General features: G+C 46.6%; 2 protein-coding genes and 1 pseudogene across 6 annotated transcripts; 1 reads left to right on the top strand and 2 right to left on the bottom strand.

Moving 5' to 3' along the window:
- Positions 1 to 1,373: 1,373 nt before the first annotated feature.
- PTGES3L (prostaglandin E synthase 3 like) lies at positions 1,374 to 7,641 on the bottom strand. Of its 5 annotated transcripts, XM_068529785.1 has the most exons (8): positions 7,264 to 7,641; positions 6,781 to 6,894; positions 6,594 to 6,660; positions 6,391 to 6,489; positions 3,589 to 3,678; positions 2,301 to 2,354; positions 1,768 to 1,795; positions 1,374 to 1,581 (listed from the first exon to the last, which is right to left on the bottom strand). In XM_068529785.1, the coding sequence occupies exons 1-8, from the start codon at positions 7,269 to 7,271 to the stop codon at positions 1,574 to 1,576; spliced, it is 468 nt and encodes a 155-aa protein (XP_068385886.1). In that variant the 5' UTR covers positions 7,272 to 7,641; the 3' UTR covers positions 1,374 to 1,573. The 5 variants fall into 5 exon arrangements, with proteins under 5 accessions (XP_068385886.1, XP_068385885.1, XP_068385887.1 ...); XM_068529784.1 differs by having other exon boundaries at positions 1,374 to 1,795; XM_068529786.1 differs by having other exon boundaries at positions 1,374 to 1,795; positions 6,781 to 6,913.
- On the bottom strand, positions 4,561 to 5,621 carry LOC137754258 (large ribosomal subunit protein eL21-like; annotated as a pseudogene).
- A 164-nt stretch (positions 7,642 to 7,805) lies between the features above and the next one.
- On the top strand, positions 7,806 to 16,098 carry RUNDC1 (RUN domain containing 1). Its single transcript, XM_068529758.1, has 5 exons — positions 7,806 to 8,303; positions 11,517 to 11,675; positions 12,674 to 12,872; positions 13,343 to 13,462; positions 13,857 to 16,098. The coding sequence occupies exons 1-5, from the start codon at positions 7,806 to 7,808 to the stop codon at positions 14,720 to 14,722; spliced, it is 1,842 nt and encodes a 613-aa protein (XP_068385859.1). The 3' UTR covers positions 14,723 to 16,098.
- Positions 16,099 to 17,176: the final 1,078 nt, after the last annotated feature.

Below are 17,176 nucleotides of genomic sequence, written 5' to 3' on the forward strand. Positions count from 1 at the left end.
TTCAAAATGTTTATCTGCTCTTTGACCTAGCAATTCTACTTCTAGAAATTTACCCTATAGGAATTCCCTGGTGGTCCAGCAGTTAGGACTTGGTGCTTCCACTGCCAGGGCCCAGGTTCAGTCCCTGGTTGGGGAACTAAGATCCTGCAAGCCACGTGGTGTGGCCGGGAGAAAAAAAAAAAGAAATTTACCCTACAGATATTTTTGCCAAATATGTAAGGATCTACTTTTTAAACTGTTCCTTGCAGCCTTGTTTAAAAACTGAAAAAGACTAACAACAACCTAAATATCCCTTGATAAGGAACCAGTTAAATTATGGAAAATATATTCAACTGAATACCATGTAGCCATAAAGAAGAGTCAGATCTATGTATACTGATTTAGAAAGAGCTCCAATACATATTAAGTGAAAAAAAAAAAAGCAGGGTACAAGATGTATATTAATAGTATGATTCCCATTGTGTACACACAGACACATTGCATTTGCCTATATGTGTTAAATTTTAATATATTGATATATTGTACTGTATATAAACAATACATGATATTGTGTATATTTATGTTCCAGATATGTTGTATGTTTTATATATAACTATATAATTATATAACACAAATTTTAGGTATTATAGAGTTTATAACAGGTATAATATATAGATATAAAGATATAGACATAAATATATAAATTTATTGAAGAAACTGTTAACAGTGGTTACAGCTATTGAGGGAGTGCAAATTCTACTTTAAATTTTACACCCTTCTATACTATTTAATTTTTTAAACTATGTCCATATATTACTGAAATAAACTTTAGATTTTAATTTTTTTTAACAAATCTCAGTACTTTACCATGAATTCAAGGGCAAAGCCTGAGTATTGCATTTTGTTTAAGTCACAGTTTAAGTACACACTGAGCCCTCAGAAAATGTTTGTGGATGAATGGGGTAGCTGATGAATAGAGTAGTAAACAGACATAGGCATTAACTAATGTAACAATTAGCTTTAAAAGTGTAAAGATATTTAAAGGAATGCTCTCCTAGTGCCAATAAATGGCCTAACTGCTTTTTAAGTACAAAAAAAAAAAAAAAAACATGTAAAGATATTTCTGGAGTATGCAGGAAGCTAAGGTGGGTTTCTGGCTGGTTCTAGAGGTGGCAGTATTAGCTATACAATGAAAGGCTGGTTTCTGCTCTGAAGATCTGGGCATGAGAAAGTTCCCCAGCTTGGTTACAAGTCTGCTCCCAACATGTTTCTTCTTCCAATCTTGACAGTAAGGGCCAGGATCTCTGACACCCACCTCTCCACTGGAGAGGAGCTATAGACAGGAAGAGGCTTGCCTCTAGGAGGAAGAAGTACAAAAAGGAAAGAGACACGGAACAGTTCCTACAGATTTATTATAATCTATATGCTGCTTCTATGGCTTTTGCTCTTACACATACACACACACAGAGGCTCAAATACTCCAGAAAGCCCTGATGAGTGGCCCAAACACAAAGATTACAGCCAACTGGTAGGAAGTCAGAAGCCCCACCTGTCTACTCCTCTCCTATCCTGTCATCTGACGCAGCAGCCATAGTCAAGTGCCTAGGAAATAGAAATAAAGCATGAAGGAGGACCCTTAATAAAGAGCTTCTAGGAAAGTTCGGAGATCCCAGAGGACCCTGGCGCACAGCCAAAGAGCTGAGAAAGACCCAGGCCCTAGCTTGTTAGAGTGACTGGAAGATAGCCACAGCTTCCTCCCCAGCTCTGCTGTCACAGAAAGTTAATTACTTGTTGCGTCCGCACTGTCAGAATCATCCTGGGGGAAAAAAAAAAGACAAAAGCACCTGTAGAGTCTGCAAAGAGTGGACATTTATGTTCACAAATGCTGCTCACTCCCTCCAGCTCTCCAGGTTTTCTTTGGTAATTTTCTGAATCACACAACTTCTTGGGAGCCTAACACGGAAGGATTTAAATTTTGTATGATAAAATAAGACACTTGTACTCAGTAAACAGCACTGTGCCATGCATCATGTAATGCCAGAATTTCAGCGAATGCTACTGGTCCTGACAGCTACAAAGATAGTCAACAGGGCCAGGTCTGCCCTAGATTGGAGAAGCAGAAGGGGAGATGGAAGGGACAAGGGTCTTACTGGGGTTTTCTAGAGCATGAAGAAGAACATTTGACCTCCTGTGTCAAATTCAGATTTGGCTAACATGCACTGAGAACCACTATGTGCTAGAGACTGGGACAGGAGCTTTCTAGTATCTTATTTTTAAGGGCTAAAAGGAAAGGGAAAGGTTAAGGAGCAGGCTTTACTTACATCCAGGTCGTCCATTGCAGGGGGAGGTCTCTTGGTGCTGACCTTCTCCAAAAGCTGGTGGGAAGAGAAAAGTAGTCACAGGAGAGAAGAGGGGCAAAGGAAGAGCAACCTGCATATCGACGGACCACAGGAAAATGGTCCCAGGCAAACAACTGCCCCAGCTTTAAAGCCCCTAATACATCACTGGAATGAACTGGAGAAAAGTAAATTGATACCCCCCTTTTTAAAAAATTTTATTTTAGGGGGCTTCCCTGGTGGCGCAGTGGTTGAGGGTCTGCCTGCCAATGCGGGGGACACGGGTTCGAGCCCTGGTCTGGGAAGATCCCACATGCCACGGAGCAAATGGGCCCGTGAGCCACAACTACTGAGCCTGCGCGTATGGAGCCTGTGCTCCGCAACAAGAGGCCGTGACGGTGAGAGGCCCGCACACCGTGATGAAGAGTGGCCCCCACTTGCCGCGGCTAGCGAAAGCCCTCGCACAGAAACGAAGACCCAACACACCCAAAAATAAATAAATAAATAAATAAAAATTTTTTTAAAAAAATTTATTTTATATTGTAGTACAGTTGATTAACAATGTTGTGTTAGTTTCAGGTGTACAGCAAAGTGATTCAGTTATACCTATACATGCATCTATTCTTTTTCAAGTTCTTTTCCCATTTAGGTTATTACAGAATATTGAGCAGAGTTCCCTGTGCTATATGGTAGGTCCTTGTTGGTTATCTATTTTAATTATAGCAGTGTGTATATGAAATTGACCCCCTTTTTAAAAGGAAATTTAGACACACACACCTCCTTACTAATCCGGGTTACTATTAGTGTTTTTGCAACTTGAATAAATAGCTGAAATTCGGAAACCAAATATCGTATAGCACAGTGCAATTTATTGGGGACTGGTGATTTATTTTGTGATGTGAATTTTTATACTGCGTAGTTTGAGCTTCCCATGAAGCTATCTGGCTCAGGAAAAACACACACACATACACAAAGAAAATAGAAGAGAGAACAAGAATTACAGAAAAGTAGGAAAAGCTTTTGCCAAACTTTTTCGGAACACAGGCTCTACTCTAAACAGTGAATGAATCTATGTATACAATCTCACTAACAGAATATTCACTTCTCTCATCCCTACTAAATAAACATTGCACAAAGCATAAAGACTATCACACCATTGAGCAACCTGCCTGGGGAGATCATATCCCTCTGCCTAGCCCTGACGACAATCCTCCAGAGCAATGTGTGCAGAGAGTCACAGAGAATGATTGAGACAGGCAGAAAACGGCATTACCTCTGCGTAATGGTCCACCTGAGCCAGCTCCACTTCTTCATCCCCTTCCCAGTCTCTCCAGTTATCAAAATCCACACACAACCACACTGGCTGCAGGAGGAAAGCACAGAGAGTCACAGGCCAGGAAGGCAGCAGCAGAAGTGCATAGATGAGTGTGGGTATGTGTGTGGGAGCATGCTTGGGGAAAAGAGGGTCAATGGGGGTATCGTCTTCCCAACAGCACCCCTTTAGTTAACCCCCCTCCAGGCTGCCACGTCATCAGCAGCAGCAGCAGCAAAGATTTACCAAGAACTTACAAAGTGCCAAGCACAATGCCAGGCATTGTAGGGGATGGAAAAGCATAGAAACTCTGTCCTCCAGGAGCCAACTGACTAGAAAGATAATACATCTAGAAAGATAACTGTATCATAAAGCATCCTAGGAGTCAACCAAGCAGCATTCCCTGGAATCAGATACAACCCTTTGAGGCCCATATTCCAAGTTCCCACATTTAGACAAGGAAAGAAGTTATTTACTCGTTCATTTAACAGGTATTTATTGAACACATACTGTGGTTGGCACTGGGATTTTTAAAATGTTCACTACACAGTCCTAGCCATCAAGAAGCAAGTAGGGGACTTCCCTGGTGGTGCAGTGGTTAAGAATCCGCCTGCCAGTGCAGGGGACACGGGTTCGAGCCCTGGTCCAGGAAGATCCCACATGCCACGGAGCAGCTAAGCCCGAGTGCCACAACTACTGAAGCCCGCGCACCTAGAGCCTGTGCCCTGCAACAAGAGAAGCCACTGCAATGAGAAGCCCGCGCACCACAACGAAGAGTGGCCACCGCTCGCCACAACTAGAGAAAGCCCGCGCGCAGCAATGAAGACCCAATGCAGCCAAAAATAAATAAATAAATAAATAAATAAATTTATTTTTAAAAATAAGAAGCAAGTAGGGAAGGGAAATGTAAATAAATCATTATAATACAGTGTGGAAAGTATGACGGTGGGTTCTGTAGGGGATATTATAGGAAGCCAGCCTTCTTGGAGTAGCAGGACCTTGAAGGATAAGCAGGGGTTAGGTGGGCAAAGGTAGTGGTGATGGAGACTTTCCAGGAAGAAGGCATAGCTTGAGCAAAGGTATTGAGGTGCATAATAGCCTGGTGTGTGGAAGACAGCTGCAAGCAGTTTGCTGTGGCTGGAATGTGACATTTGAGGCAGAGAGTAAAGGGGTGTGAGGCTGCAGAAGGAAAGAACAGCCAAGTCATCAGCTTATATGCCATGCTATACAGGTGCTTAGACTCTAACCCGAATGGCAGAAGCTACAAGTTCAAATGCCTGAGAGTGTCAGGGAGATAACGAAAAGGAGTGAAGTGAAGTGGAATGCATGCCCCATTTCAAGCTCCAACTCTAGGCATTTGGGAATTTAGACCAGTGTGGCCAGAGTCTCCAGTTTCCAAGAGAAGCTGAGAATCTGGATTTTTAGGTGAAATCTCTACGTTTTTATTTTTTTAATTTTTATTTATTTATTTATTTTTACAATCTAGATCTTTTATTTTCTTTATAGCTATCATGCCATGAATTCATAGGGAATGGGTTCCAACAGTTCAGGCTCCTTTCCATTGGTTCTCACGAAGTGTGCTTCTCTGGGTGGAGCAGGCTGGTGCTTCAGCTGGACCCAAGTACCTTTCTCTTTGGCTTCCTTCTTTTTCTGATCATTTTCCTTCACACATTTCAGGAAACTATCTCTGCTCTCAGAGCGCTTAATATGCTCAATATGCACATTAATTCTCTTGGCAATAATCTTGCCCTTAACTTGTTTGTTTACAGCAATGCCAACAGCATGCTGGGTAATGTTGTAGACTTGCAATTTTGCCATGGTAACATTTGTGGGGCATTCCTTTTTGAACAGAGCCCATTTGCTTGATATCTACAATACCATCTTTCTTGTAGATTCGCATGGAAGGAACAACTCCCAAGTTTTTTAAAAGGCCTAGAGAACATATAGTGGGTGGCCTCCTCTTTCCCTTTGTGTTGGTCATTTTGGTGAGTTACTGGAAAATGGCGGTTCCAGCTGAAAGGTGAAATCTCCACATTTTTTTAAAGTTAATTAATTAATTAATGGCTGCCTTGGGTCTTTGTTGCTGCGCACAGGCTTTCTCTAGTTGCGGCAAGCGGGGGCTACTCTTCATTGCGGTGCACGGGCTCTAGGCTTCAGTAGTTGTGGCACGTGGGCTCCGTAGTTGTGGCTCGCGGTCTCTAGAGCACAGGCTCAGTAGTCGTGGCGCACAGGCTTAGTTGCTCCACGGCATGTGGGATCTTCCAGGACCAGGGCTCCAACCTGTGTCCTCTGCATTGGCAGGTGGATTCTTAACCACTGAGCCATCGGGGATGTCTGAAATCTCCACATTTTTAAATGTCAGTAGCCCATCAAAATAATTTTTAACACTTTGAAGACTGCTAAAACAAATTTGAGAGGCAGGTCCAGCCAGCAGGCAGCCAATTTTCAACTTTTAGGGGAAAAGAAGCCACTGGAGGGTCTTAAAAGGAAAAGTGACAGGGTCAAATGTGTGTTTTAAACAGACCATCCTGCGAGGAATGCAGAGGATGGATTGAGGGTGGTGCTGAAAATATGCAACAAACCTCACCCAGTAGGAAGAGATTAAATCATGGATTCTATTTAGGAGGTCAAATAGGCAGGACCTGGTGAGTAACTGAATGTTGGTGGGAAAGGAGCCAAGGGTGAGTCCCAGACCTAACTTGCCTACCTGGGTACACAGATAGAGAGCACAGGAGAAAAAGCGGCCACTTCCTGCACACCCACCTTGATATCCTCCTTAGTGAGTCGGGGCCAGGCCACCTTCTCCTTCCATTTCCTCACAAAGCAAGTAATGGAGCGGCCAAAGCGCTTATCCTGGGAGTCCTGCCACATAGAGAGCATCATTCTTAGGGTCTGAGGTTTAGAATGAATCTCCATTTCCCAAGCAGCCTTCCCAGGCAGCCCTTACTGCCCCACCCCACCCTTACCTTGCAGTTCACCTTGGCATAGAACTCAATCTCATTATAAAACTCCACTCCATCGGCATTCTTGCAGCTGAGGAGACAATGCAGCTAAGGAGACGAGGAGGCTGAGTGTGGAGTGTGGGGGCATTAGGAGAAGGGAAAGGTTCCCAAGAAGCCAGGCCCTGGCGGTGGGGGAGGGGGAGGGGATTACCTGAACACAATGCGGTGGTCTTCGATGAGCACGTGGACATCGGTGCTGTCCTCAACACAAAACTCCATGAACACATACTTGGGCCTGTCGTACCACAGGGTCCGAGCATGCTGCCTGAAGAGTTGAGGTGGGGCTTCATAGGGGTGCGAGAGGGAAGACTGAGGGCATTTGGGAAAGGTCGAGGAAAATACAGGGACGTTTTATGCTATAGCACGGTCAAAGCGGAGCTAAATAAGACAGAAGGGAGTGGAAGGGGAGGGACGAGACTGGGGTGTGCGGTGAAGATGAACCTGAGGAGAACCGAAAGTGCGAGAGTAGAGAGGTAGGGAGTTATGGAGAACATTCAGGTCACACTTCCCCTCACCACCCCAAGGGTACAGAGACCTGGGGTCCGGGGTTCCCATGGGACCTCGCAGAACCTGGAGCGCCCAGAAAACGTGGGGAAAGGAATCTCTAGCGAAAGAGGCGGCCAGAAGCACTTACCGTGCCATGGCAGCTCCCGCTGCCCCGAGGCGTTTGGAATCCGAGGCTGGGGCCGCTATCTTTAGATCCTGGGAACGCCCCCAACAGCTGCCTCTCCTTACATGGTTGAGGAAAGGGTTTAGAGGAACGGGGAACGTGGCCTAAGCCAAGGGATCCGCACTCCGAAGAGACTCTGGGAGAGCATAGTCCCTGCAGCCCTTCACGTCTTGGGGTCTCCAGAAATACACACGTTAGGAATAGACGACCCGCCCGCCGGACCAGGGCAAGGATTAGAGGTCGATACACACGGAAGGACTTGTCCCGGCTTCGTTCACCTGTTTCTCCAATGCTTAGTACACTCAGTGCCCGACACACAGCAGGCGCTCAGTAAAAAGAAAAAACCACTGGCCAGAATTAAATCCCGAGGGAAGGCCGGCCCTGGATGACGTCTGAACTAGGTGACGTCTGGGCCCCGCCCATCCGCTCCTCCGGGTTTCCCAGCCAGCGCGCCGTTGCCATGGCAGCAGGGGGCGTGGCTGACGTGCGTCGGTGCTTCCTGAAACATGGCGGCTCTCGAAGCGGCTGCGGAGCCGGTAACGGGGCTGGCGGCCGTTGGCTCAAAGGCGAAGGACGAAGAGGAGGAGGAAGAGGAGTCGCTTCCGCCGTGCGAGGCAGTGCGCTGGGCGCCGGTGGGGGCGGTGGCAGAGGCCGGGCCCGGGGCGGCGGCGTTCTCGGAAGAGGCGGCGGCCGAGGAGCCCGGAGCGGCCCCGGGCTCCCCGCCGGACTCGCCGGGCCGGACGCTGCGGCGGCTGCGGGCCGAGCGGCGGCGGCTGGACTCGGCGCTGCTCGCGCTGTCCTCGCATTTCGCGCAGGTGCAGTTCCGCCTGCGGCAGGTGGTGCGCGGGGCGCCGGCTGAGCAGCAGCGCCTCCTGAGCGAGCTCGAGGACTTCGCTTTCCGCGGCTGCCCTCACGTCCTGGGTTACGGGAGCCCAGAGGACCCCGCCAGCGATGATGGCGACGGGATGCCGGGGGACCGGCCACGGTTGCGGGGCGAGGACCAGGTGAACAGCTGGGGCCGGGCCCCGAGGGATATGGAAATAGAGGGGTGGGTGGGTGGCGATGCTAACGCGGACGGAGGTAGCACTGGTGAGAAGCCGGCTCGTCTAGGTGGCTATGCGTGTCCCAGAAGAGGAGACCAGACAGGTGTTCGGGGCCTGCTGAAAGACAAGAGGACAGAGAGGCCTGGGAAGCTGATGGTGAGAGGTGTTCACCAAAGGTGTGGGAAGAGATGCAGGTGTGATGGGGTGAGAGGCAGAAGAGGGATGAGCGAGGAGAGTATTCAGAGGGCAACAGAGCAGCCGACTGAAACAGTGCTGCTCCCACTCACCTTGCCGTCGCCTCAAGAACCTAAGTCCTCAGCACATTTGCTGATAGAGTCCTCCGACCCAGGAGATTGAGAAAATTGCTTAGAGAAGAGCAAGTGAATTGAAATCCGTGGAAATTTAGATCTACTCCCTGTCCGTGCTTTCCTAGAATCTAGAGAATGTCTTTAATCTTCAGACTCTTGTCTGGGTGAGAGCTTTGGTGAACAGCAAGGTCTCTTAGTAATTGTAAGAAACACAAGTCCTAATCATGTGAATTTCCTAATGCTGGTATTTTAAAACTCCTTCCCCATCCTACTTAATAACTAGGTATTCTAAAGGAAGCCCCTTTGGTAACTGTGACAAGATTCATTCAGTTAGTCAACACTAAATGCCGAGAATTTGTATGACAGCCCCAGGGCACGTTTCCTTACAGTCTTTGAACCTCTGGAAGTGCACAGTTGTAGATAGCTTGTTGGGAGAGACTCGCTGTTTTTCCTCCACCTTCTTATTGTTTAGGTTACAACCCATATGTGGCTTTCTTCCCACTTAAATTGGTTTTAATCAAGGAGACTTATCAGTAGCAGATATTGACTTGCTTATATTAATCTGAAATGTTTCCAGTGCAGTCCTGTGTTTACTGTTCCACCCTTCTCTCCGTATACCCACAGCTCCTTGCACATGTCCTCAGATTGTCAGACTTTTAAGGAACAGGTAGGATAGAAAGAATTTCTGTGGTCAGGCCCTGTTCAAGAGTGAGGAGCACCAAAGGTTTGGTGTGGATGTGGTGCTCTTTTGGTTGTCCGTTTTTACTTTTAGAAACAGTGTACAACTTAAAAAACAAAAAACTGTAGCGCTCAAAACACCTAATAAGCAGCTGTAATCTTGTGTGTATATATTGACACATGAACAGGTGGTGCCAAAGTGGAGACATGTTTGAACCAAACGATTTACTACTTATCAGTTCCAGTTTTTTGTTTTTTTAACCAGTATTTTCTCTCGCTTCATACTGGAAATTATTTCTGTTATTTCCTGCCTTGCACCAGAGCTCATTGTTCTCACCTAGTAAACATGTTTGCCCACACTCCCGTAAATCGCATACTCAGTAATTACCATGGCAGGTAACAGCGTTCAGCAGACACACTCATGAAAATGGAATCAGGATCTATGGCTGGTTTCTTTCTTCTTTGGCTTCATAATGTTGGGATGGGATACAATGAAAACAAAAACAAAGTTTCCCTGGTCCTTTCCCTTTGGGCTGGTTAGACAACTTCTTCCATAACAGTTCATTATTTGGAATGTGTCCTTCTGGACCTGATTGCGTTCAGTAACATACAGCAAATGTGTACTGAGAGCTTACCCTGTGCCAGACACAGTGCTAGGCCCTGGGGGTAGTCAGGGCCTTTGCTCTTAAGGAGTTCATAGACTTGGGGAAACAGAATCCTAAACAAATCATTATAATGTGACATGAGCTAGAGTAGAAGAGTGTACAAAATACAGAGGAAGTGACTGGTTCTGCCTGGGGAAATCGAGGAAACCTCTTAAAGAATAGCTAGGCCTTCACTAAGTGGGGGAGAAGAACAGGGTTCTAAGAAAAAAACAGGACATTGGGAAAGCTTTGGAGAGGCAGTATCCCCTGAGAAAAGGCTTGTTTTCATATTGAGCAAAGCTAAAGCAAGAGGATTGCTTTTTAAATAGCTAAACAAAAAGTTAATTTGTTGTTTTTCATTTGTTCTTTCTCATACCTTACTTCTGGAGGCCTTGGTAAGTACCATTTTAAGATTAAATTTAATATCCTATAGACATCTAGTTTAAAATGCAGCCTTACACCTGTAAATGATCTCCTAGTTTTGCTTTGTTTTGTTTTTGATACTCAAAAAAGGCAAGGAAGAACCAGTTTTTGAGAATACATTGGCAAGACCTTACCTCTCCGAAGGGTTTTTCATCATTTAAATGCAGAAACTACCTGGTGGCCAACAGGGAGAAAAGGCGTCACTGGTCAGGGAATCTTACCGAACTTTTTTTTTTTTAAACCTAATTACCTTCTCACTCCTGTTACTTGGTTTTGAATTTTTTTCACTGCCCCAGGTACCTGTGTTTGTTTGATTTTGCAATACATTGGAGGCGCTTTGGACCTTAAGAAAACTGGTTATGGGTTATAAAGCCTCTCTCTACACCCTTACCTCCAGATTCTCTCGCAAGATTTGGCTGTAGCAAGTATTCAGGACTTGTTCTGTGATAATTGGCTCTGGAGGATGGCATGTTTAATTCCAGGGAGGCTGTCTTGGCTGAGATAAATTGTGTCAATCTTAACTAGACCTGAGGGGGTGGGAAGCAGTCTTAACAAAAGGCCCCATTGTATTCATATCCTATTTCCAATGAAGGACAAATACTTTCTTTTTTTTTTTTTTTTTTATAAATTTATTTATTTATTTATTTTTGGCTGTGTTGGGTCTTCGTTTCTGAGCGAGGGCTTTCTCTACTTGCGGCAAGTGGGGGCCACTCTTCATCGCGGTGCATGGGCCTCTCACTATCGTGGCCTCTCTTGTTGCGGAGCACAGGCTCCAGACGCGCAGGCTCAGTAGTTGTGGCTCACGGGCCTAGTTGCTCCGCGGCACGTGGGAATTTCCCAGACCAGGGCTCGAACCCGTGTCCCCTGCATTGGCAGGCAGCTTCTCAACCACTGCGCCACCAGGGAAGCCCACAAATACTTTCTTAAAACACGCATTTGATAAATTGCCCCGATGAAATAATTATTCTCATTTTTGAACCTGTCCCATGAATTCTGTATTTCATTCGGGTTACTTGGAAACATTTTATGTTTTACTAGTCATTATTGGCTTAAGAGAATTCATAATGTGTCCTGACTTTTTCTTTTCCTGTGAAATCAACCCAAATCTTTTCCCATCTTAGAGTGAGCAGGAGAAACGGGAACATCTGGAAACCCAAAGGGAGAAGCAGAAGGAACTGATACTGCAGCTCAAAACCCAGCTCGATGACCTGGAGACGTTTGCCTATCAGGAAGGCAGTTACGACTCCCTGCCACAGTCGGTGGTCTTGGAAAGGCAGCGGGTGAGCAGATCCAGAGGCACCTCCTCCACTGCCTCGGGTTACCTTGTCCCTTCCAGCGTTCACAGGACAGCCTTGTCCAGCTTGCTCACCCTCGGCCTCACTGCTGGCCCATATCAAAGGGAAATTTTGCTGCTACCTGGGACCAGTCTTTATTCACACGTGGAAACACACGTGCCAAAGCTTTCTAATATGATGATTGAGCTCTTTTTTTTTTTGGTCGCTATTATTATTAATAATAGTAGTAATATATAATAATAACAGCAATAATTTCTTTCATTTGATGATTGAAACCGTTCTACTTGGGCACTTCATACGATGTAAACTAGTTTTCTCCCCCAGCACCAGTCAATAAATATTCCAGGAATCCTGACTTTAATGCTGTATTTATTAAAGCAACACCTGGGCAGACAGGTAAATCTGCTAGTCAAAACACAATCTCCTTTACACGTTTGTCTCTCTGGAGCTGTGATGTGGCTGTTTTTCTGGCAGGGCTGGAGTTATACATTATCTGGTTTTCAAATTGTTCTTCATATTGTCACTAGGATATTTTGGCTGTAACGTGCCTGGATGTTTCGTAGAGCTTTTCCTTTAGTTGCCTAGAGTAGTAAGGCAAGAAGGGATGAGAAGGGCTAGAAACTAAGGGAAATCAGTATCTATTCTCTTGGAGGCCATGGGGGAAGCTAACTATGGGGCTTTTGGGATCATCAGCCACTTTGGATCGTTCACACTGTTGTTCTCTTGAGTGAAATTTACCTGGCCTGGTAGAAAATTTGCAGTGAGAGGAGCCATTTCTGTCAGAGAGGAACCAGGGGTCCTTGTTTCTGTAAGAGAAGTAAAAGGCCTGTGCCCTCACCTTGATCAGCAATTGCACCATTTTTCTCACAAGTTTGATTTCCATTTAAGGGTAGGAGGGAGGCACACTAGTAAAGATTCTCCTTCTTCCTAACCCTCTCCCTGAAAATTCCAAAGGGTGTGCTCATGGCTTGTAGTCTTGATAGGTGATCATCGATGAGTTAATAAAGAAACTGGACATGAACCTGAATGAGGACCTCAGTTCACTGTCCACCGAGGAGCTTCGGCAGCGTGTGGATGTAGCTGTAGCTCAGATCGTCAACCCAGCCCGAGTGAAAGAACAGCTGGTTGAGCAGCTGAAAACTCAGATCCGAGACCTCGAGATGTTCATCAGCTTCATCCAAGGTCAGAGGAGGGATGGAAAGAGAAGGGTGGCTGGATGTCATCATAATTATATGTATTCTGAGTACTAACATCTAAAGGTGCCAGTCCTTGATGTATATGTAAGAGGTTTGATCACTCGGTAAGGGAGCCAGCATGGTGGAGTAGAAAGGACATGGATTGTAAAACCAGAGAGTTAAAATCTCAGCCCTGCCCCTTACTGGCTTCGTGTCCTTTGTAGACTAATGAGGTTAGGCAGGTTCCTAACCTCTTCAGTCCCGCTCTCGTCCTCCATAAAATGATGATTCATGCTTCCTTCACTCAGCAGATATTTATTGAGCCAGCTAGTATATGCCGGTCACTGTTCCACACGATGAAATACTATTTGTAAAAGTCTTGTCACGTGGTAGGCACTAGTAAATAGTATTTCTCCTTTAAAAATCTGCCAAAAAGAGGCTAAATAAATGTCTCCTCTTTGTAACTTCTGATTGCAGATGAAGTAGGAAGCCCATTACAGACAGGTAGTGGACACTGTGAGTGCAAGGCCAGTGGGAAGACAGGAAACGGCTCCTGCAGAACTGGCAGCAACAGACCACCTCCAGGAAACAGCAGAAGTAAGTACAGCTTCCAGAATGCGCCAATCTGTAGAGACGGAAAGTAGATTACGGGTTGCCTAGGCTGGGGGATCGGGGAGAAGTAGGGAGTGGGAAATGCCAACGGTACACGGTTTCTTTGCGGGATGATGGTTGCCCAACTCTGTGAATATACGAAAAACCACTGAAGTATATACACTTTTAATGGGTAAGTTGAGTGTTATGTGAATCATATCTCAAAATAGTTATTACTAACCAAAAAAAGTAAGCCCAGGAACATCCTAGGTGGCTCTTGGCTTCATGTGGGACCCATGCTGTGGCTCAGAAGCAAGACTGGATCTCAGCTTGTGACTTGTTGACTGTCCCTCTGACCACTGTGGCCTCTCACTGATGAGTCGTTGTGTTTTCTACGCAGCGAAGGCAGAAGACATGAAGAGAGTTCGGGAGACAGGGCTGCACCTGATGCGGCGAGTGCTGGCAGTACTCCAGATCTTTGCTGTCAGCCAGTTCGGTTGCGCCACGGGCCAGATCCCGCAGACCCTGTGGCAGAGGGACCAGGCTGACAGGGACTACTCCCCCTTACTGAAGAGGCTGGAGGTGTCAGTAGACAGGGTGAAGCAGCTGGCCTTGAAGCACCAGGCACACGACCACTTCATCAGCTCCGCCGGCCTCCAGGACCTCTCTCTGGGAGGCAAGGACGAGCTGACCACGGCTGTGCGGAAGGAGCTGACTGTGGCCGTGAGGGACCTGCTGGCCCATGGACTGTACGCCTCCTCACCGGGGATGAGCCTCGTCATGGCCCCCATCGCCTGTCTGCTGCCGGCCTTCTCCTCGGCCCCCGAGGCCATGCACCCCTGGGAGCTCTTTGTAAAGTACTACCACGCTAAGAACGGCCGTGCTTACGTGGAATCCCCCGCCCGGAAGCTCTCACAGTCCTTCGCCCTGCCTGTCATGGGAGGCACTGTGGTGACGCCCAAGCAGAGCCTGCTGACAGCCATCCACGTGGTGCTGACGGAGCATGACCCTTTTAAGCGCAGTGCAGACTCGGAGCTGAAGGCCTTGGTGTGCATGGCGCTGAATGAGCAGCGTCTCGTGTCCTGGGTGAACCTCATCTGCAAGTCGGGGTCGCTCATCGAGCCCCACTACCAGCCCTGGAGCTACATGGCACACACAGGCTTTGAGAGCGCCCTCAACCTGCTTAGCCGCCTCAGCAGCCTCAAGTTCAGCCTCCCTGTAGACCTGGCTGTGCGCCAGCTCAAGAACATCAAAGATGCCTTTTGATGAGAATGCCCTGGCCCCAGACCAGCATCTTGCTCAGTAAGGATAGATGGTTAGTCTTCTAGGATAAGAGCAAGAATTAGGAGGAGGGGCTAAAGACATTTTCCCTAGCCAGATGATGCAAAGTCTCTCTCCCCCATCAACTTAGCATCTCAGAAAGATATGCTGGAGACCCTCTTGTTAAAAGGTTCTGCCCTGGCGTGTAACCACGGTGTACATGGGAGCACATATACTTGAGCCTGTTGGAAAGAAGTCAGTCATGGCACGCACTCATCATGTCATGTCTGATTTGTAGAAAATCCGGGTTGCTGTAACCATGCTCTTCACAGTGGTGAGGGACAGCATGAGTGAGTTGTTGGTCCTGGAAGACATTCAACTTAGGGCTCCTGTCAGTCAAGTTGCGAGCCATCTTCCTTCACTTGAAGCAGGTTTGAGAGAGTCCTAGGTCAGAATTCACATTCCTTTTGTGAATACTGATGCCTCTTTCTTCCTGACCCCAAGGTCAGGGGAGGCCGTGTGTGTTCCATAGCTGCCTCTAAAACCGGGAGTGGGAATATCTGAGAACAGCATTTCTAAGGGTGTTTACCACAGTTGATTTTTTTTTTTTTTTTTTGGCTGCGCCGAGCAGCTTGCGGGATCTTAGTTCCCCGGCCAAGGATTGAACCCCGGGCCCACAGCAGTGAAAGCGCCGAGTCTTAGCCACTGGACCGCCAGGGAATTCCCCACAGTTGATTTTAATATGAGCCCTTTTTCGTGTAGAGGTAAGAACTGAAATCTGTCCCTGACAACGTGGTCCTTTCCTCACAGCCCAGATGATGGTCTTTTGGTTTTGGAGCTGGTTTATCAGGACAGCCACCATCTGGTACCATGTCCTCTGGCGAGTAACCTTTCCTCTGCGCACCTCCCAGCTCCTCAGAAGGAAACGTGTCCAAGGTGTGTTCCACGTGTCCTGGAGGCTGGATGGTGGAGGAGGTCTGACCACGTGATCATACTACAGCGGGGGTAGGAACTGTGGCAGATCACTGGTGACAAGAAGGGGCTCGGCATTTCCTTGTAAAACTGACTCTAGACTGGTCCGATAGGGTCTCTTTTAGCCTTTTTAGTTCATGTTTGCCATTCAGCTTGCATCCTGATCTGGGACTGACCAAAGATGAGCAAAGTGTATCACCTTCCGGAAAGCCAAATGGGTTCCCAACACTACTGATTCAGCATCGTTTCATGTATTAAATTGCCAGCTGCACTTTGTGTCTGCACTATTATGTAGTGCATTTTAACTTAATTTTTTCAGTAAGATATTATTTAAGATACATTCTTGATAATTCATTAGAATTAGTCCTCCTTCATGTGAAACAGGATAAGTGTAAAATGTTGTGAAAAATGGTATCTGTGGTTGCTAATAAAATCAGTATTTTGTGTAGCTTCTCTGCAAAGACCTTAGAGACTGTTGGCTTTGGTTTATAAGTCTGGGCATTGTCAGCGTATCTGATCCAGATCAGTATTTCCTTGAGCAATGCCTGGCTCCTGGCCTTTCTGCCTCTTCTCTGCCCCCTGCGCTGGATCAACTCAGCTTTGGTGGTGTTTCCCCCCCACCCCCCTTGAACAAATTCATGAGAAAGTGTCGTTGGCATTATCATCCTATCTTGCCCAGGCCTGCAGTCCTATCCCCACAACAGATCTCACCACACATGCCACTTTAGGAATTGGCGCTTTTAAATTCACTTGTCTGGATACCATTTAGGGTGGGTAATAAGTGCTATAGTCATATGGCATAGCCCTGGATCACCCCAGTATTATCTTTTTCCAGTCCTCACAAAAACTGGTATTAAGGCTTTTATGCTAACATCATGAGAAGCATTTTGTGTGAGTGCCATTCCTAATTTAATTCTCACTACATGTAAGGCAGGACAGTATTATCCGCATTTTATAGCTGAGGAAACTGAACTGCAGAGGTTAAATATTTTGTCCACGTTTACATGTTGGAAGAGCTGGGATTTGAACCCAAGTTGCCTGAATCCAAATCCTATGGTCTTTATACTGTTCTGTTACCTCATTGTATCATGCTGCTTCTAGATATTTTGTTCTTCTCTCTGCTTTATCCACCCCCTCACTTCACCATCACTGTGGATGAACAGGTATTTTCCACATGCCTGCCAGAAATTTCAGCTGCCAAAGGACTAGGCTGCAGGGAGATGGGCAGACAGCCATTGCTCTGCCAAGTTCTTCATGAAACTTAAAGACATGTAGAGACAGAGACAAGCCTGCCAGCAGGCCAGCAATCACATACCTGCTAGTCACTGATAACATTTGCTGTATAACTGAGGACAGAGTGCTTGGCTTGGGGTGAGGCAGACAGGATGAAGGAGGAGAGGAGGGACTGTCAGCCGAGGTCTAAGGCTATGCAAGTCTATGCAAGAACAGAATGAAAGAGAGCCATGGATATGTATCCAATGAAAGTGC

The sequence above is a fragment of the Eschrichtius robustus genome, chromosome 20 (assembly GCF_028021215.1).
Source record: "Eschrichtius robustus isolate mEscRob2 chromosome 20, mEscRob2.pri, whole genome shotgun sequence".
In the NCBI taxonomy this organism is placed as follows: Eukaryota; Metazoa; Chordata; class Mammalia; order Artiodactyla; family Eschrichtiidae; genus Eschrichtius; species Eschrichtius robustus.

Coding starts and splice junctions, on each gene's coding strand:
- RUNDC1 (XM_068529758.1), top strand. CDS start 7,806: ATGGCGGCTCTCGAAGCGGCTGCGGAGCCGGTAACGGGGCTGGCGGCC. Junction 12,873..13,342: donor GTTCATCAGCTTCATCCAAG/GTCAGAGGAGGG, acceptor TTCTGATTGCAG/ATGAAGTAGGAAGCCCATTA. Junction 13,463..13,856: donor ACCTCCAGGAAACAGCAGAA/GTAAGTACAGCT, acceptor TTTTCTACGCAG/CGAAGGCAGAAGACATGAAG.
- PTGES3L (XM_068529785.1), bottom strand. Junction 3,679..6,390: donor TCACTAAGGAGGATATCAAG/GTGGGTGTGCAG, acceptor TTCCTCCTGCAG/CCAGTGTGGTTGTGTGTGGA. Junction 2,355..3,588: donor AGGTGGACCATTACGCAGAG/GTAATGCCGTTT, acceptor TCTTCCCACCAG/CTTTTGGAGAAGGTCAGCAC.